Source organism: Ostrinia furnacalis, unplaced genomic scaffold (assembly GCF_004193835.3).
Source record: "Ostrinia furnacalis isolate ACB-3 unplaced genomic scaffold, ASM419383v2 OfSCF5129, whole genome shotgun sequence".
Lineage (NCBI taxonomy): Eukaryota > Metazoa > Arthropoda > Insecta > Lepidoptera > Crambidae > Ostrinia > Ostrinia furnacalis.
Window position 1 is genome coordinate 454,928 of NW_021135368.1, and position 22,028 is coordinate 476,955.

Consider the following 22,028-nt stretch of genomic DNA (forward strand, 5'->3'; position numbering starts at 1 on the left):
TCGATCGATTGATAAATCGAGCATTTAGCTGATTGAATATTTGTCAAAGGTACCGGAATCAGTTTTTATTGCACGATCTTACAAGCGGCAGCATCTGCCGTTTAGTTCAGTCACCGTGTCGGTGGCATGGAATATCGCATAATGGTTATGGTAATGGCACCCCTGTTCATCCCCGGGGCGTTGAGCCACCCCGCGCCCTCGCCCCAAGCGAACGCTGGACATTTTTTTGTACTGATTCAAAAATGTGTCAGTGGGGACCCTTGTTTGCGCTACTCCCTTGGTGGTCACGTGTTATCATCACCCCTCTAAAATTTAATTGGGATCTTTTAAGCCAACCGGCTACTGATTGTAGGGTAAAAGGTTGAAATCTATTTTCCGGATCCATCAGGCTTAACCACTTATTAAATCATGTTTACATTTTTATCAGATTTGTTTCTTTTCTTTTATGATTCTTTATTAAAGATACGTCTACTTAGGTAAAGAGGTTTTTTTCTGTGGCTTTATTAGAATAAAGCTCCGAGGTGTGTGTTGCTATTTGAGGTAAATTACATTTTTGTTTCACCAAGAAAATATCCTCATGCGTGAAACGTTGGCATTTACGTCAGGCCTGATTTTTTATTCATTATGTAATGTTATTTTACTTTTTAATGTCAATGTGTATCATTTAGTACCAAATAAATATTTTTTCTTTCTTTCTTTCTTTCTTTCTTTCTTTATTTCGGCTAAACACCACTTACTTGATGAGGGTGAGGGTTGTGTTCCTATGATTACGCAATTTCGGCGTTGTCACGTAAAATGGCTCGTTAAAGTCTCTTGAGTGCGCAAGACTTAACGAAACCTCGATACAATAGAATTAATTACGTTGCTGAGCATTGTATGTAATAAGAATTTCAATTGTTGACACCGTGAAGAAATTGAATCTATTTTATTTATTAAAACTACAATTTTAAAAGAAACTTAACATCCGCATTATAAAAAAATATGTAATATGTTATAATTTAATAAGGTGCAAAACTTGTTTTGAAAGTTTCGTTGTATTTTATTAAAAAAAAAAGTTTCATGAGTAACACCACTTCACTCAGTTAAATTAGTTTCCTTAATCCCCGACTTATCTCTAGCGTGTTTACAAGATTCAATCGCTATAAATATTATAACATGAAAGACAAGCTTAAGTAAGTATTAATTAGTGGTATTATTTAGTATTAATTGACAAACATTTCACTGAATTTTAAATATTTGTATCTGTTTAGTGTTTACCGATTGATTTATTGATATAAGACTTTCTTTCAACGAAGTTATTTATTGCTGGCGAATGTTTCTTTATCTAGTCAAGTAGTCGGCGAGGTTTACAAGTTCTTTACGGCTCCGTAACATGCAAAGCTCCTAAACGAGAAGCTAGTTAGGTACTTAGTACGTTCTCGCGTCTCGAGTCTCATGCATAGTCAGCCAAACGGACGGGACTAAGTATGATTAAGTGGGACCATAATATCACAAACTTAGACTGGAAAATTCGTGCGGTTCTCAACGACCCTAGAATGCTAGCAAGTTTATAGTGGAAGTAGATGAGTTAGTCGGCCGCCACTCTCAGTTCATTTAGCTAAATTATCGTGTTGCTGAAGAAATCGTTTCGAGACGGGATGAAAATGTAGAGACATTTCTCACGTTTCTAACAGCTTATTCCCTCTGGTCTTTACAAATGCATTTAACTGCGATGTTTACAGCTAAATTAAATGTGAAGTAACTGTAGTAGCTGTTTAATGTTCATCTTAATTTATCTCATTCCCTGTGCTCTAGTAGGATATTAAAACATTTTGAGGCATAATTTTAATATCATTTCTTTGTTGTTTACAGGCTGCAGTAAAATGTGCTTCTTCACCTCGTACCAACGCGCTGTCAACAAAGCCTCGGCTGCCATTGGCAGCTTTGGCGGCAGACGCGGCACGCATACACCCGCCAAACAACGTCAACTCTCATGTAAGTATCGTAGAATGAGTCAAACACTCACATTAAGAGAGCATGCTTTAGAAAATTAAGTTAGCTATCAAAAGTAATTAAAACAGGAAAATACACTATCAAATAAATCACCAATGACATAAAGGAAATCAGACGTTATTTTTCCATTCTCAGCCTTTGTATAGAAAATAAGGTTATTCCTAAAGTTGCATATTGTCACCAATCTCGAAAATGAAGAAAATGAATTAAGAGTACTTAAGTATATTTCCAAAATAATGCTTTTAAAGCACCCGTAACAGACTGTCGTGATGTTCAGTCGGTAAATATTTGCGTGTCTGGATGGAGGCGTAACAAAAACGTTCCACCGCACGTTCCATCAGTACTAAACGTTAATGCGCCGGGTGATCTCACACGTCTAAATGCAGCTAGTCTAAATCCGTGAGCCATCGCCGTACCTACCTCTTCCGGGCTTTGCTTTCTCGCATAAAATGTACGCAAACTGCCAGTCGGTTGTCAACGCGCCTCGGCTCATCTCTGAACAGGCTGCTAAAACAACACGCGTGAAATCAAACTGTTTGCTCATCTCGAGCCGTTTACCGCAAACCATGAACCGCTTTAGAACAAAGACGAAAGTAATCAATCCCTCATTTTAACAAACACAAGAGCTTAAAGAGTTAATTATGGAACCAATTATACCTAGTACCGGCCATCATTATTGCTGGAATTATTTATAGGGATTATAATTTCTCGCGAAACATGGATTTAAACGCAATCAGTGAACTGGTACATACACATATTTACCGCAAATGCATTTAATTTTCAATTATACCAGTTCGATCATTAGCTGCGTGAATGCTTAAACTGTATAAACAGTTGACTGTAAACTTTAAAACAACAAAACTGAGTATTTCCGCAAGTGTCCTTTTAATAGTTAGCGAGTTAAAAGTAGAACTTAACTGTGAAGTATTCTGAACAAGCGGGTCGTTGTTTTAATACGACTCCTTGATTGCGGCGAAAGTAGTAAGACGGAAGTGAATCACAATGCACTCGGATCTCGCAAAGCCGGCGAGGACGAGATGCGGATAGCCGGAGCGTGCACTCGACGCGATATTAAAGCAAAATGCGGGAGAGCACGACTCGAGGTGGTGCCGTTATTTATCCTCTGCCTTTTAAAATTTTCGCAAAACCTTAAACGCAAAGAGTTTTTACAAAACGACGTCGTAGCCTATTATAGGATTGATTTGTGAATTATTTTAATGTTCAGACTGCTTCATACAGTCCCATTTAAAATTATCAAGTCAAAACACTAGTGCAATTATTTTCAATTTGTTATTCAGTATGGCCGTAGAGAGCTTTAAAATTCCTCCGAGAAAGAACTCTGTTCGAGCGATATGAATCTAAATTTTTTATGCATAAATATCTTTATTATTTACATTATGCACGCTCTGACCTAGTCATGCTCAGAATCTAATTTCCTCTTTTCACCATGCACAAGGTTAATATTTAAATTATAGCATGTTGTAAATTAGATTTTTATTAATTTCAAGCTTTTATAAATAACTTTGCGATCTAACAAATCAGATAACGTCTATCCTCATCGGATCATCGGATTACGGAGATTGTAAAATTAGAATAAGAATAAGAATAATAAGAATAAACTTCTTCCTATCACATCGCGGAATTATTAAACGAGCGGCGGACCGTGTGCGGCCAGCGGATTTCAGTCCAATATTGGCCGTCATGAAAGCTTTATTTGGTTAACACGTCGCCTATGGCGCGGCATCCTCTGACATTAATTCACTTTTTCAAGCCGGATATTTTTAGCTTCGATGTTTTTTCAGCTCTGAAAAACCATTGAAAAACGGAAACCTTATAAACTCACTCACATGCCTGCGTGCAAATATTAGTTAAAGAAAATTCTACAGAATATTTTCAAACAGATTTCATTCCTTATTCATTTTTATTGAGATTTGGATAGCGAAAGGAAGCATACATGAAAACTTTTATGTAAACATTCTCTTTAGATCGCACCTGCTCACTAAAATATGACACCATCCTCCCTCTGTATTACTTTATCGCCCGTTTTATATCTCTCTTCTCATCACAAACTCGTAAAAGGAAATCGGAAGATGTTAAGAATATCCAAAATATAATATTATTCGCTTGAGCAGTTCTGTTTTGTGAAGTGTACGCTCAACTCTAAATAGGTTCACATTTCTTCCCAATGCGAAAGGAGCACTCTTGGCGGAATGCGAGCAGTTTACCCTCTGTGCTCCCCCGTGCATTTCGACAGTTCGCCGCCAGCCAAGATATGTCGCAATCCCATCCAATTTGCCTCCCGCCGCTCCTACTGCTCGAATAAAGCGGAAAATCTTGCTCCGACGACGAAAGAATAAATTATGCCGACTTCAATATCAAACGGTCTAACCGAAGAGCACATGTGTTCAATGTTTACTTGTATCTACCTCAATTGCAAATCGATGCTGGTGTTCAAAAGCAATTTAATTTGTTTTCTATCGAGCTTTCATCTTTTGAAAGCTTAATGATAGAATTGTATTCTTGTTGTAAGAACTATTTATTAGTCTAAACAAATAAATAAATTTTGACTTTGACTTTGTTACCTCGTGTTATTCGAAAGTCTGTTTGAAATGAAAGGTGAGCACTGAGCCACAACTGAGCATAGAGCTAAGCTTTAACATCAAACCTAAAGCTGTGAGGCGTGGCGTTCACTTACTTCCCACTCTTGTTCGGCACTTGTTCGGTATGGTATGGATTCCTTACATTCACCAACTGAATCGCACCTTAAACAATATAAGGCAAGGAATGAGCACGATCGTTTGGCACGCGCTGGGAGCCCGCCGCCACTGCGGTGTCGGCTAATAGCTCTTCGCAGATTCAATTTGCCGTCGAATAGAATATAGCCTCCCGGTGCGCCGTACGCGATCATTAAGTTACGCCCTCGTCTCCAGGAGCGGGTGAAATTCGCTTCAAACATCTACCGCAACTAATTCAAGAAGCAGATACTGCTCGGGAGTTCTATTCAAATATTATGAACCATTTTAATAATCATGCAACTGACTTAATATTTGCTGTGATTTCGTAAAGTAAAATTACATAGAACAGTATATAGAATTTTCGCCGGCGACGGTGTTGAAAAAAATATGTTTACTTATACGTTGATTGCTACCTTGCTATAAAAGTGGTTGTGGTAAACACAGATTGCTTTCGACAGAAGCCGCATCCTTATTGTGTCTGCGGAAAAGCTGGCGTGTCGCCACAGAACCGACACTGCTGCCGCCGCCAAATGTTTTTTATTCCTCTGCTCGGGCCGATATTGCCGTTTGCTTACGTCTCCCTAGACTTACATGTCTATAGAGCGGGAAACGCCACCCTCCTCGGTGACCAGACAGACGGACCTCCGAGGTCTTTTATTTTTACCTGTCCCATTGAAATATCGCTTAGTGTTTTGTTGGTAGATTTGTTTGCCATTTATTGTTGGAGATCAACAAAAGTAAAATTATTACGTACTGGGTGAACATCACTTCTTGGTCTTTGTACGTTACGTTTTGTTAAATGTTTATAATTATGAACATTTTCAATTTGCATATTAATGTACAAAATTGTTACCTGCTCTGTGAACTATTGATATTGTTCATTGAGGGTAGGCTAATTGAAATGAAAGCAATACGCAGCTCCCATTAAATTCTCTTTGTTCTCAGTAAATGAAATTCATTAATATTATGAACTTTCGAATCGCTATCGTTTCGAATAAATTCACTTATTTGTTAATTAATACTGCCTGTAATTATAAAATAGTATTCATTCACTACGACGAAAATGAAGTGAACGCAATGTTGATAGTAATGAATACTTTATTTATTGCTCGGTACCTATACGTACTTGCGTGCAACCAAATCGACTATGACAAATTGCTTCATAAAATCAGGACTGGTGAAATAAATTTATATTGGAAACGTTGATAAACTACATTATTCGTAATACAGTACGGCCATGTAATACAAGAGGGCGCTACAAGTAGTCGAACGTCTTGCTCGTAGCTTCTGTGGAAAATCCTAAAACCGCGATAAAAGAAATCCTTGAGTTCTTAGCACAACACATTTCAGTACATGTAACTTCGTTTTAAAACAACTGAAAAAAATTGTTAACATTTCCAAAGAAATAAAGAATTATTTAAAAGCATTTCATAATAATAAACTTCACGCATAACAACCGGTAAATTATCGTGTTTAGTTACAATACGTGTTGTGAAATTAGCGTAGCCAACTGAAGTTTGTAGGTACGCAAATGACATTATTTACTACACGTAGTGTTGATACTCAGTACTAACTATGTAGTCTGCATGCAGTCGTGACGGAGGCACTAATGCAATAATGCTTAGTTTACCATGTGTTGCACTTAAGTAGTAGTAACTAATTTTTGCATCATCTTTGATAATTGTAAATCTTTTTCCATTTTTATTTGTGCATGTGTTTTTAATAAAAGTAAGATCTTCAAGAGGAAACTAGATACTTTAAGCTGCCAAAACAGACATATCATATGCCAAGATGTGCAGGTTATTAGTAAGAGTGTTTAACTCACAATTTTATTTTGCTGTCCCCAAATTAGCCCCTTCTAAGGAACTAGTAACCAAAACAAAATTTTTGGTCATAGGAAAGCGAGACATAAGGCAGCATACCTACTAATTGATAATCGGTACGAGAACGTGACCAGTGGTACGCTGTGGAAATGTTAATTCAATCACAGTTCCATTCGTTCGACGTTGCAGCACCATATTAATCCGAGAGCGGTCTGTCGCGAAATTCCATTTGGAAATGCCGCGAGCTAACGTCGCTTGATGTTGGAGCTGAATCAGATTGATCTACTGTGATTGTATGCGCTCAGTTTACGGGAATACCTGACATTTATTTTTGGAATCCGTATTCCGGTATAGCTCACCCCTCCAATTCATCATTTTAAAAATTCATTCCTGCTTAAAAATTCATCGAACGGAAGAATTAACCTCTCCTCGGTAATTACACATTCCCGGTTCATGTTAACCATAGTAATTCAGTGCCCAGTAATTAGAACAAGGCTCTGGCATCGCTGACAACTTCCAACAAGGGAGTAACGTGCCATGACATAAATAAATTATGCAACGCGCCACTTAACGCCACCGCACCCTGTCTGCCACCTCGCTGCCGCGCTCCTCGCCGCGATCTACGTCTCTAACGATACTGATAAATAATCGCCTAGATTGCGCCACTTATCTCCTCCCGTAAGATTTATCACCGGTTGTAAATAAATAAGCGATAGGAACACTGAAATCTTAACATAAACTAACCGGATAGACTGGCCGGTGCGCGGCGCTGCAATATACAGATAATTGCGGTACATAAATGTCTTTGATTGCATGAAAATTATCATTCCACACCGTATCGATATTCAGCTTCTTTCGCATGGAGTATACCTGTATTCATGAAAAATGTAATTGAATGATTTATCTGGTCGGTCACGTTTCGTTGCCATATGGAGTTCTCATGAATAAGTAATGTTCGGCCGCGGTCGTTGTTTCAATTAGCGGTTGTGTCGCCAGTCGGGCACGCCGCACGACCGCCCCCGCCCGCCTGTGCTCCGACATCGAGCAACCCGCCAGCAGCGCTATTGTCATAAAGGAACGATTCACTGGCCCGCACAATGCACCACGATGACCCAATATTAGCCACTGATGTGACAAAAAACAATTTGATGATAATAGCCACCGATAATATCAAGTTCTATAAAAATCCAATTACAGCTTTTGCCTAAAATAATTGTATGTAGAACTTTAATAAAACTTTTGAAATGAGTAAACATTTCATGACTTCTACAGAATCATTAAAAAAAAACTTAATAAAAACAACTAGCATCTGACTGCCAGTCGTCGCGGAGACGTTTGTAGTTTGCCTCTGAAATGTATTTAGGCGGTGGGACAAAGCTCATTAGCAAGCGTCCCGTATTTGGCGAGAAAGTCCCACGAAAGTCCATTATAATTGGAGCGAACTGTAATGAGCGAAAGTAATTATGTGGTAACATCCGGCCTTACAACCCTGCGCGGCACAACCCGTGCCGGATTAGAGGGATCTTGCTCGCCTACACGCCACGGATTAAATTGATATGTGCGACTCCGATCCACTCGTTTATCTATGTAAAGGGTCGGAAAGCGATCCCTTTTATTAGAAACGGGGACATAATCGTACGCGTATGTCTTATTGTAGTCTATTAGAGGGTTACGGAAGCATTCAACTTTTATTGTCTCTTCAAGTCGTCTACTTATGATGACAGCATAACAGGGGATTGTTATTGTGTCTTTATAGAGTTACAACTGCGGCACTCTCCCGAAAAAAAGACATTACTTAATTCACTTTAAAAGAAGCTCAACATTCAATGCAAGCGTGATAAAATCGCTGTTTAAGTGTGCGGATCGCAGGGCTTTTCGAGATTTGGTTCCGGTCGACGACCACTCCCGGAACCAACGCCATTTATTTAAATCTAAACTGGCTTCGAATAATGGCCCCTACCAGTCATAGAGCGACTTGACCGGAATTTTTAAATTGTTGGGCCATGCCGAGTCGCACGTTTTGTAATGGAATCAAGACTCTATTTTATAGACATGCATCGGTATTTGGCAATGTAAGTACGACATGTTAAAACTATCAAAACATTATTTAAAAATAGAGACTCGACCTGTGTAAATAAAATACTTAAAGCACACCATAAAAATGTGCTACGTTGCGGCATACTAATAAAAATGGATTTAGCTAGGTAGCAAATATGCTAGGTACGAAGTAGTTATTAAAATTCATGACAGCATCAATGATAGATACTTCAACATCTAAATCACAGATTACCTAATAGCTCTTACGTCTGAATGTTGAATTATTGATATAATCATTCACATAAATTTGACTTGTCTTGTGATTCATTTTTATTATCCATAAAATGAATGCCAAATCAAATTGGACGCGAAGTTCTCTCAAGTAATAATAACGTGGAAGTTCATTGAGCGAGGGCGGTGGGAGAGTTATCCATTTACAGAGAAGTTATACTCGTTTTATTTTCCTTTACCCGTCCAAAGAGCGCTCATCGCTGAGCATCACAGCCGCTTCCCCCGCTTGAGCGCTCCGTTCGAACCCTACCGTAAAATAGACGCGAAATGTGATAAATGGAAAACTCTTTTTATTGTCGGGCCCCGGGCATGTTACGTTATGGGTCGGCTCTTTTCGCCCCGCTCGCCCTTACTTTCCCAGCCTGTCTTATCAAGTTTTCTTATATCCTAGTTACCGCTCAATTTTGGGAGCCCTGTGTAAAAGCTTTTTCTCATCTTTTGTCTATTGCAATAGAATTTGACTTAAGTAAGCACTACGCGCTCCTAACAATTCTTTACCTACAACGAAGAGTTTGGATACATTACGTGTAGGTATTCGCGTAAAAAAATTACTAAATAATGGTGTATTTATTTCCTTTCGTAGGGCATTACGCTGCTTCAAGACGCTGGCACGTCGGATGATAGTGGACGGGCATCAGAAAGGCTCACGGGGAGTTCGGTCGCACCTCGCGATCCTGACTCTTCCCGTGATCGCCTTAGCGACGTAAGTGCCGCTTACATTTTATTTCATACTCTTCGATAGTATTATCACCTATCACAAACCCTTCTTCAAAAATAAAAGCTTTAGCTTTAACTGGACCTATGATGACGAATGTTTGTAACTAAGACGAAATGTGCTTTTTGACACTTACTGTGCATTAAACTGCCTTTCAGTTATTTCTGTATTCATTCATTTAAAAAAAAATCAATGTTATGTCATACCCCAATCCCTGACACACTGAGGTGCATGTGTTAAAATGTCACTTAATGTTGTATTTATTTGTAATGGTTGTTAGATAGAAAAACAACGCGCAAGAATGTTGTCTTCTATTTCGTTGCTACTTTTCCCGCCTCACCCGTCGGTCTATTTGAAGCAGATTATAATAATCTGTTCGAATATAATGTTTGTTTACTTACAAAACAAATCTTGACTCGAGGGCAAGGCGGGATAGTCTTCACCTCCCTAGTCACTCCACTCATGTGTTCGCTTTCTCTCTCCTGCCTACAGGCCAGTAGCCGCTGTAGTTCCGGAAAAGGCTATATCGTGAGTATACTCATTGTTGTCCTTGTCTAGAGTGCGACTTCCTCCGGCATGTCTCCCACGACCGCTTACTCTCTCTTGAACGTCAGGCACTGCATGGCCCGGATTTTGTTTATTCTTCATATTAACATTATAACTGTCTATAGGTGATTTGTGTAATGGCTATAATTTTCGATTACCGTGTGCAAATTTACTCTGATCACGAAACACACAGACCCTGTTCGATATTCGGCGCGTATCGCAGCTAAATCACGAGATTTGTCGAGGCGGTGCCGCTCCGTACTACATAAAATTACCTGAGCCCGCCCTGAATACTTCATGTTCTGTATTTATTTGAAATTGTAATATCTCAGCCGGATCCCTTGTTGTTTCCCTCGGCGCGAACTTGCCTCGTAAATATCTTGTAACGTATTCGTCGATTTATGATACGATGATAGTCTTTTTCTCCCACATGAATTGGACATTGCTTTAGATTGTTTACGGTATTATAATGTTTTATCCATGAGCATATTTGATATGAACAAATTACTTTCCTGTGTATGTTTATCTCTCCTTATCATGTCAGTTTTTTCGGTGTGATAAGAAGAGTATTTCTTTATTACAACTTGGACCTCATGTTAGTTTTCAAAATTTGCAGTAAGCGGTATTCCATTTATTACTTATTATTTACCTACATATTTCAAATTGTTTGTCTATTGTATAGATAGTTTAAACTAATTATGTTTTTAATTAAGTCGATGAAATCTAAAATCTATTCGTGCGAAGAACATAATTCAGACATTTTTTTAAAATACACTTTACCTGTAAGAATTCGAGATTGGTGTACAGTTGAATGCATTTTTATTAATTTGTCTTGCTAAATCTCTTGTAATTTTACAGCAGTAATAAAAATATATGAACACAAATCAACGTATAATTATAACACGACAGAAGTCAGTCCACATAATTAATAACAAAGACTTAAGACGGATGTGAATAGTATTTTACAATTACATATTGCGATTCTTCTACTTGTCTAATTTTTCGGCATTATAAAATAATAAACATTTATCTTTGATCTGACTCAGTTCGAAAATAATCGGCCTTTGAAACTGAGCATGCGACATCTGTCGGTCGTACTTTATGAGCATATAAAACATTTAAAAAGTATGATACAAGTAGTCGTTCAAAAGCTTGGAATTACATGAATTTTGCTTCACCCGGTGTGGGCCCATTAATTTATCAACTTGCATTATCACTAGAAACAATAATAACATTATACAGATCTAACATTTTAGCGATTTATTCATCGTAGTTAATTGCATGCAAATGATGATGCAAATACTTATACTTACCATTTTTATCGAATGTGTTCAATTTAATTAATCTGTGGCTTTCTTCTTTTGCAGTGTGATAGTGAAGGCGACGACGATAAGGCAAGTATTTTTATCAAATTAGTATTACTTTGCTTCTCATGCAGGCATTGTTTAAAGATTTGCGTCATAAGTTCAAAAATATACAAGTTCAAAGTGCAAAATTCTTCAATCTCTAATATCAGCGGTATGTTTCCCACACGATATACGATTCGCGTAAATTAATTAAAGCCAGTCCCCGACTCCTCGGCTCTTTGTGAGTTGGAAAAGTTGAAACAGAGCGTTGGAAATAAATGTCCGTGTAATGTAAGTGGCGAAGTTGTTCGTTCCCGGTTTATTACCGACCGGACTAGCTCGCAGTCGCAGTGATTAATCTCGCGGGGGAGACGCGCTGTCCTCCGCACCTGTTTACAAATTGTTTAGTTAGCCTAGTCTATCTCTAATTGGATTGTATCTGCCCGTGCGCTTAACAGCTCGAAACGTTCATTAAACGGATCTATTATCTACGGGCATCTGCCTCGTTTATTGCTATTTATTGTATTGCTGCTGAATACGCTTAGTAATTTACTGATTCCTAACGAATGGTTGTTCATTTTATGTAGGTAATGTATAACTTATACATCGCAAATAATCATTAACTTTCATGTAGAGTTATTTAATTATTCTCAGTGAGTATTCTTTATATCATATTTTTTATTCCGATTATTATGAGCCTCGGATTTTTAAAACTAATATTTGTTACAAAAGGCAACTGCTGGTTTAATATGGATTTAGCTAGAGATAAAATGAACACGGTTGAAGTGTACGAATAGGAGTCTCTTTGTGCTCGGACTGTACACGCTGGAGGGGGGCTTAACTAACTCGTCAACAGGTTGTGAAATGCGAGTCAAAAGCCGCCGGAGTTGAGCTTGCAGCGCTCTGGCGCGTGCAGCAAAGAGCTCTGATTACGCGCTGCCCCTCTGTTCCTTAATTACTAGATTGGCGCAGTCTGCAAGTGCCCGTAATTAAATACATTACACCGCCTTTGCCGTGCCTAACAACTTGAAAGTCGACGCTAAACCTAGATGATTTTCTTACCGTATATGTCACAGTACTCATTATGTAAATAACTAGCTACACTTACAAGTTCTAGTAATTGAAATAAGTGCCCTCACTATAAAGAGATGATAGAGTATTAATAAGAAGTGATAAAAGTGCAGTCTTAAGCAAACTTGAGTACAATCACTGGCAGCAGTCGTGCAAATCCAAAAGCTTTAAAGACTGATAGCATTGTTCGGGAGCACCCGCAACCCGAGCTCGTCCACGTTCCCCTTAATCTAATTATCTGGCCGCTTCGCTGCCGACTCCGTCTGAAACACCCCACCCTCTATCTCACAATTTCTCCCCGCCGAGAAAACGTTTAAGTATAAAAGTATTTTATTAAGCAATCCATCCCGCAATGTTGAATGGAATACCAGATTTTAAATGAGTTTCAGACGTCAAAGTTTTCGTATGTAAATGCTTTTACCTTACTCGCTATGGATAAGGAAATTGTGCCTCGCATCTCGTGGGAAATCGCGATAAACTCCGCAATAATTTTACATTTCACGCGTTAGTACCAAAACCAAAGATCAGACAGCTAAACGAGATTAGAGGCGTCTTTGATGATAAACACGTTAATATAATGGTAATTCTGTATCGTTAGGCGCTTTGGATATGCTTACGCTTATTTTAATTACCATGTCGGTTCTGTCGGTGACTTGAAATAATAATGGTGATAATGTTATAACAATATTGTTTAGGTTTTCCCCGAAATGTTATCCCGTTTGTACACCGCTACACGCCTCTGTAGTTTGATAAATTTACAAATGTTTAATAGAACATTGATCCTTAAATATAATTGAATTAGAAGTTGAGTAGCACAATAATGCCAGTAAATGGATATCTGAGGAGGAAATCAGTCTCAGCTCCGCTGTTATACCGTAGTCGATTAATTAAATTACTCCGGGAGAGCTTGGCGAGAGGCGCTGAGCGATTCGCAACTACCTAGAGTTGAGCGGAAGCGGGCAATCCTGACTTGTTAGAGATAATTTAAACTCCCAAGGAATTTCACCTACACGTATTTCGCCGTTAAACAAGATCACTTGCATTGCCTCTGCATAGTTTTCGACGATATTTTCCAGCTGTCGAAAGTCAGTGAATTGCTCTTTTGATCGTCACTCGTCAGTGTACTACGTTCGTAATATCCTTTAAAGTGCAAACGTGTGAGCTACAGCTCGCTACATTCAGAGAGCGCTACACTAACTCGATCCTATTCCACTTGGGCTATTTGCACTCCGGGTTCAATTATGCCTCCACTTTGATATGCAAATCCGGTCGCTTTCGGCTAATTACGTAGACGCTTCCGTTGCACTGCACTTGACAACGTCAACCTGGCGTGTTTCACATTGGATTACTTACCATAATAACCAAAACATCAGTCATTTTTTGCATTTGTGATAAGTTACTTTAGTATTTGTGTCTGAAAACTTGTACATATTCTTACTTACTATTCAATGTTAAATGTCACCGTTTTTTTCAGAGCTTCACAAACCAAAATTGGTGCCGGAAATAGTGTAATACTTTGTCATTTCCGTAAGATTTGTTTATGCAAATTAAGCACGAACCGTCTTTTGCATATTGCATTGATGTGGCACTCTGAAAACAGTGGTGTTTATGAATAGTAAAACATGAATCTCGGCAAACTTCCCGGGCACAGTAAACTCTGTTATTAGCTTAGCAGTAACGGGAGTCAGCAACTGGCAATGCAGCCACTCAAACGTCCCACCCCTGAGTAGGGCTATCTTCTAAGTAAATTTTAGTATTCGCTGGCATAATATTTGCACAAGCATTTCAATCTGTACTCAATTTTAAAAGCCGTCTACGAAGTTTGTGGAACCTGCCTACTAGGCCAGTAGAATTAAACACAAAAATTGATTAAATCGNTACACAAAGACTGCTTTTCTCTGTTCAGCCCACAATTTGGTCTTACTATATTATGTAAAAACTTAACTTGTTCAGCTAGTTCTATTTTAGTACAACGCTGCTTTTGTAACAGGCTGCATGCAAACAAAAATGATAAACATCCAAACGGTAACCCTTACCGCAGCCGCATTCTGTCCGAGGCCCGGGAAGCGCACTCGTAACTCGCAGCTTACGGCGAGTGCAACTAGCATGCCCACGTTATTTATTGGACTCGCCGCGATAACAGCGCACGCGTCATTATAACACCTCGCTTTAAGCTCTCTCGACGCCATAACTTTATCGCGCATTTTTCCTGCGTAAACACGCATTAGTAAACACGTATATATTTTCAAGAGCTTTTTAAAATGCTAAAAGCTTCGGGGCTTGGTGACTTTTAAACGCTTGACATGTGATTTTTCTTCGCTTGAGATAATTCGTAGTATAGAACTGACTCTACCATCTGACTGTGTGGGTAATAACATGGCGGGTATATTCTAGATAAATCTGTCCGATTAAGCATATTTTTCGATATTTGACCCGGATTGAAGGTTGTGTGTAAATGCTCATCATCATTCATCTGGTAGGCATATCACTTCTGGTCGATTAGAGCGGGGGCGGCGGGAGCACAATCTGTGCGCATTCGGCGCCCAGGGTTAGGGGGAGGCTCCTCGCGGCACATTAATAAGCTCATGAATACTGATCGGGTGCCAAGCCCCTATCAACACCGGCTAGTGCTACACACAATTTTATGTCGAACATTGTAAAAAAAAATCAACAACATTACAGAAGCAAATATCATTTTATTCACAAACAATTCTTCTCTACATAAAAGGGATACAAAATGAAATAAAAGATTGAAATTTTAAAAATGTAGTGTCAGTACTAACAAGAAAAATTACAACCTCGGCTAAAATATTTTCCAAAGCTGCAATGTCGGGCGCCTCTTGCTTGGCAAGGTTTACCTTACGTAAACCTGCCTCGGTTAATTGAAAGAGCTTCTTTCGTTTGGCGTAATATTTTATGGCACGGAGTCTGTCGGCCGCGCCGCGGTGGAAGTATTTCTTCTCTCTCAAACACGCACTAATTTTCCCGTAGCACCCTCTCACTCCACTGGCGCTTACGACTCTTTATAGAACTCGTTTCGAAAGCAACAAGAAAATAATTTAATCTACTTCACGGAATCGGAATATAAATTTGTTTTCAACATTATCTTAATCGCTACTTCTATTTTATCATCTTTCGGTGTTGGCTTATTTCTCGGAATGGTATTCTTTTTGTTTCATTTCTTTCAAATGAAAAAATCTTATTTGGATAAAAGTTAAATTAGCATTCATACGATTTTGGAGTAGCTTTTATATCTTCGTTCGTATTTAATATAACAATGATTACCCAAAGGATAACGACGTAGACATAGATGCGTTGTTTGTATTATTGTACAAGTTAAGAGGGTATAATAATTAGCGTTAAAGTCAGAGGGTCGAGTGTGTGGTATAGCGTACCCACGTGAACCGCAATAAATCGCTCGCACCCACGGGCCACGACGCTGCGGCACGCAAGATAAGGGACACCGCAACACCATTAACTACTACAATGTCACAGCTCCACCGATCAACCGCGTAAACCCTCCCACGACACGCTTTATGACTTCTCGCACCTACTAACTAGCGCTTTAATCCAATACTGTTGGCGCTAACTGCTACGGTATCGTCGTACAACTTGTTTTGGTTTACCTAAGCATCCCATAAACCACAAGTAGATATGAACAATTATAATAAACTAACATAACTACGTGATTAACATAATGTTTCTGGAATGTTCCACTTTTGTCTTGTAAACGAGCATAAAGTGAAAGAACAAATTGCGAGTTTCCCCAGTATTTTCCTCGCTCGGAAAAATATATGTTTTATTAAAGCTCGGCATTTCCGAGAGCGAGGCAACCCTCTTGGCGGGTGGCGCCGGGCGCGGGGATGGGGCCGCGGCGGCACGCCAGTGTATAACAGACAGTAGAGGGATATAAAACATATTTACGCGCCTATAAAGTACTCTCGTACGCTCGCTCTCCACCATTTTCTTTTGTTCCTCGCTCGCAGCCAATGATAATGCTTTCTCCCGTTCGGTTAAACTTATTTCTCCGCCGTCTTATCTGGCTTTTCTTCGGCACTTTTATTTATAACCGAAGTGGTGAAATGTAACAACGTGAAATAAACGATTACGGTATCCTTTTGCCTTTTGACACTTTGTCTTTTTGTTGCGGTGTCGTGTGGTTGCTTTACGTGAATGTTTGATTTACTAAGTTAGGGATTGAGTTATTGTGGCACTCTGTTTTGTTACGAATAATAAAACTTTATCAGTTGATAGTCATAATAATCTGAAAATTGTGTTTTACAAATTATTATGAGCTTTGTGATTCTTGGAGCTTTCAAAAGCCCGTTAACCTTTAAATATTTTACAGTTAATCTGAAGATCTGAAAATTAGCGTTTAATATTATTTATTTGGCGGAAACCAATATATTTTTCACGAATTTCATGGCTGGAGAGCTTTCGGGCCGCTTCCACGTAAAATGGAATTAGCCATAAAACTTTTCAAAAGAGGGATTTCCGAAAACGTGGAATTTTCAGTTCCAGCAAAATAAATTGAACAGTTCAGGCGTGAGTGAACGAGCATACAATCCAAACATTTCTTCAAACTTCCAAATATTAAATCGGATGAAAGACGTAAACTGCTCTGCTTTGCTCTAGGTTTTTTCTTTGTTTATGTTCAAACATAACTAAGAATGTACTACTAATAAAGCTGTCTTGCAGCTCTATTTAAAAGAAGTCAATGCATTTTCTTTTTTATAAAACTAATACAAAAATTTGAATGATCCATCCACCACAAAAACTGTAATATTTCATTTGCTCGGAGTGGTTTAATATCAAATTGAGCGCCACGATAAGTACTGGATTGCTGTAGTAAAAAGTCAAGGACGTACTTAACGCTTTTTAGAGCGAGTAGAACGGAAACCAGAGCGTTAACAGCAAAGCGAGGAGCGTCTTAATCTTGTGCGACAGTACGGCTCGGAGCTGAAACTCCTTGCGTAGGTGAGAGGGTGTAATAACAAGAGGACGGGATCGTCTCCGCCCGCCGCGCCTCCTCCCGTCATCCCGTCGTCGCCCGCAGGCTTACCCGCTTGCAAACTTCTACGGAGATTCGTATTACTCCACTCTTGAGCTCTACTCTAACCGGCTTGACTCGCATAAAACCTAACACGCCACGATGCAAACTGAACCTTAAACACACACGCTTACAACTTCAGCTTATTGTTTACGAGATATTTAGCTGTTTGTGTCCTTTAAGTGAAATATTTAGTCTTACGAACCGGGACAGGATAGCAGAATGGTCCACAGCTCCATTTAAAGAAGAATGCTTCCGTTGCATTCACGAGATAATCTCTCGTTTATTTGACTCGCAAAAGTCCTATGCTTTTTGTAGATGACACAAACATTGTGAGAGCTAAAAACATTGTTGCCACTTTCGCAGCGTGTAGGACAAAGGCGCGACGTCAAAGGGCCGTAATTATCCGTAGGCGGGCGAGTGTTAGCACTCGACGCCGAGGTCGAGATATCTCTCGACGGATCAGCAGCTCACTGGGATGCACTCTGCGATTCCGTTTGTCAGTGCACAGTGCGCCCGGTTGCGGTCTGAGCTCTCGCTCTGATAAACGCATGTCAACGTGCCTTGAATACGGAGCGCATTTAACCACTGTGGCAGCTCAGGCTCAGTGCACAACATGCCTTGAGGATTTACGAAATGAAACCCTGTCCATGCTTAAGCCGATCGATTGCACGCGGCTTTGGATATTAATTGATGGAGTTGTTTCAAGTAGGATTTACGTCAATCATTTACGTTGAAGCTTCTGATTTACTAGTTAACTCTGTCGCTACTGCGCGAATATCACAAGTTTTGGATAAGACCAGCATAAAAACATGTAAGGACACTTATCTTTAGAAAAACAGTTATTATAAAAATATTCAATTTTATTCTTTACTAGCTGACCCAGCGAACTCTGTTCCGCCTTAAAGGCAATAAATAAGCCATCGCAATTTTTCCTTATTTGCTCACCGTTTAGACCTACCCTGGACTACGACAAACATTTTAAAACCAAAATCAGCTCAATTCATTCGGCTAATATCCTCTTGATAAATAACAGTAATATTAAAAGGGCCTCTAACGATAATTTTCTTCATAAAAGATGTTAACTAAAAATATCCAGCAAGAAATATCACGACATAGGCGGGCATAGAATAAATTAAATCAGCATTAGATATGAAATATTTAAAGCATGTAATAGGTTTGGTAATGATGATGGAGGGCGGGCGGCGCATGCGACGCGATATGTAGATAAGCCAGCCGGCTATTTGCACATCGTCGTCGACCGCGCGCGCGACCCGGGCCCGTAATTAGCCGCCCGCAAAGTTAGCCGGAATGTTACACGAACACCCCACGATTCCACCGATACACATACCGTACATAATTTATACAAGTCCCAACGGGCGGCAGGCTTTGTTCGTTTTGCTCCAGCCACTTAAATAGCATTTTCACCGAGGGAACAAGCGAGTCATTTACTGAAAAAATGCTCCGTCGGACGATCTCTGTTCCGGAGAAGGAATGGACCGCTTTTTATACTAATCTGACTGGACCGCGCTGAATTAGAGTCAATAAGGCATTGCTCTACTTATTCGAGAGCTTCAAAACTAACTCGTGTTCTTAACCAGACTCATTACATGTTTGTATAAACAACTTTGTTCAAACTTGAACGTATGGTATTTATTTACCATCCGGATAGTTGAACAACAAGTTGAGGTTTTGTGGGCAGCACCCGCCACCCGAGCAGGTGTTAGTGCAAAGTTGTTGGCGAGCGTGCCGTCCCTCACTGATTACTTCTCGACTTCCGATTGCCTCTTTCTTAGTTTCGATTGCCTCGAGTATCATTGCACGTTTTCCTATTAGCAAAAAGGTTTTATTCACTCTCAGGTTTGTGATCACGAACAAGGGTCGGTTTCGGTTGCTTGTTAAACGTAAAAGGATCTGTTCTGTAATGTTTGTTTTTTCTTTTGTGTACGGGTGCCTGTTGTCGAAGTTTGATTTTAAGTAGCATTAACAAAGATTTGAAAAGGTTTTGTTTGGCTGTTTTTGTTGCCTTTTTATTAAAACGATACAATGATTGGGTACTTGTGTGTGGTATCTTATTATTGTATTGTTGACAAATTATGCAGCTTTATTTATAAGCAATTCAACCATACTAAATAATTATCTGCCATTCCGTAACTTCTACCGCTCTGGTGTCATTAATTATTCGCGGACCTTGCGACAACAACCAATTTATATATTCCGTCTGGAGTGAAATTGCAGGGGATTATTATAAAGTAATCTAAGTTAGGCGACCCGCAGTGAGGGAGTTGACAGGTGTTTGAGTACACCGCTTGAGTCGTTCCGCATTCAACCCGCAAAGTGTAAGACGGACTCGGTGGAGCGTGTGGTTTCGGGAGCTCTTTGAACTTGCCCATTAATTGCACACTACGATGTGATTATCTTGCCTTATTTAATCTGCCGATACTGACGCTAACCGGCTGCTTTAAAAAGAAGCTGATTTAATTTTATTGTTGTTATAAATATTTAACACTACTGCGCTATGATAGATATCTATTTACTGGCTTATTAAACATAGAGCTAGTTATACGAATCCATGTAAAAATATTTTTACCATTCTGTACAATTTGCTCATAATCCGTATTTTTCGTTGTATATTTATGTGATACGGTCATGTTTTATTTATCAATATTTTGTAGTCTAAATCTAGTTAGACTAACATTCTATAAATAAAATCAGTAACATCGATTAAATCATTACATTACAACTTTCAAATAATTACATATTATTATATTACCGTAAAGTTTATGATGCATACTTCTTAGACACGCAATCATAAAATCGTCTAACTAAATAACAATCGTCCGTTGAAGTAAGTGCAATAAATGCATTCAGTAATTATAGTCCCGCTCCTTAACTGGCAGAATCTAGTAAAAAGTAAACGGTTTCAGTCTTGGCTACAGGGCTGACTAGCTGTTAATGGCGGCTTAACTCGTCGTAATAATAGGCTGTGTAAATAAAGCACGGTATCGTATGAAAGTCGCAAGTGTCCCGAAGCCGTCTGCCAGTCGGTCTCTAATTGGTTATCGGCGCACGCCTCGCACCTCGGCCGTCGCCGTCACTTCGCTCCTGTCATAATAAATAAGTAATCTGTCCGGTAATGCTTCCCAGTCTGCGCACGCTCTATAATTTACTCCATCATTTCACATTGGTCAGCTACGGATTTTTATGTTGTCTATCGTGATTGGAAAAGGAGTTAAGAACTATTTCAAGCTTTTTAAACTCGTTTAACCACACGTTTTCAGGGTTAACAAATATAAAAAGGCATAATTTCTTATGTACATTTTAAATTGCATGCTTGAAGTGATTAGTAAAACATGCACATAAAATGGTGCATTTAAATTCATTCTGTGAGTTAATTAATTTAAATGAAGTTGGCTAATTTAAAATTATCTGAATATTTATTTCAATTAGACTTTAGTTGCACTTAGTGACGTTCATTTTATTGATTTAAAACTTATTTGCACTTTGAATAGAGCACTAAAGACGAACTTAATTCCATAATATGGAATTAAATGATATTCTCTCCCAGTCCACCTTAATTAATTTTCTATAATATCGTAAAGATCATAACCAGAGCGGTTGATCTAATTCAATTAGTTGTCGAAAATGCATAAAGATATTAAAATGGGCTTTTAATGGATATCGGAGCGAGCGGAACCGGTTCTGGAGGCGCAAGCGATCATGTAATATCGGCGGAGAACATTCCCGCGAGCTCATTGAAGAGGTTTTTGTCCCCTTCTCATGTTTATCTTTTTGCCGTACTGCTATTGAACCGGAGCCTATCGCTTACATCGCCACCTTGTGTATCGAATTATCGAATATATTAAGCGAGCGGGTTACCTGTCTACTTTCCATATCTATAATCTCAATTAAGGTGTCCTTGCTGTAATGTGCTAGCCATTTTATACCTACCTTTTCATAATTTTAAAGTGCGTATCTGAATAACTGAATTTGAAATATTAACTATTACAGTACCTTAGAGCACTTCTGGAGATGGGCCACCCTAAATGTACGTGAATTAGTCTGATCCTCAGCTATTCCAACTGCTGCTACCGGCAAACCTTGGGTATATTTCCAATCCAGAGGATGTCCTAAGACTGACTGTCTCACTTGCCTTTTGCTATACCGATTACTTCATTTCGGATAACTTCAGGAATACCGAGAAAATTCATCGTCAGCGTTCTTAGCTTACTGTTTATTTATTTCATCAAAATTGTACAAATTAATTGTAACTGAATTATGTGCGTCAATCCTCACTTCGGTATCCGTAAATGTCGGTAAATTAAACCTGGGCTTTTTCTTTGAGTGTGGCGATAAATAACTTTCCTTATCGATGCTGACACGCCGCTATCGCTCCCATCTCCTCCGACACCTACGCCTACG

The 22,028-nt window shown here is 39.1% G+C and overlaps 1 protein-coding gene across 8 annotated transcripts in view; it reads left to right on the top strand.

The window, feature by feature from the left end:
- Nucleotides 1–22,028, top strand: part of tay (tay bridge kinase) — a 61,066-nt gene that overhangs the window by 10,583 nt on the left and 28,455 nt on the right. For 6 of the 8 annotated variants that reach the window (XM_028315479.1, XM_028315471.1, XM_028315476.1 and 3 more), the window contains 4 exons: nt 1,852–1,974; nt 9,462–9,581; nt 10,086–10,121; nt 11,507–11,533. In XM_028315479.1, the coding sequence (XP_028171280.1) occupies nt 1,852–1,974; nt 9,462–9,581; nt 10,086–10,121; nt 11,507–11,533 (306 nt within the window). Of the gene's footprint in view, nt 1–1,851; nt 1,975–9,461; nt 9,582–10,085; nt 10,122–11,506; nt 11,534–22,028 lie in introns of those variants that run through there. The other 2 variants (XM_028315475.1, XM_028315478.1) reach the window with 2 other exon arrangements.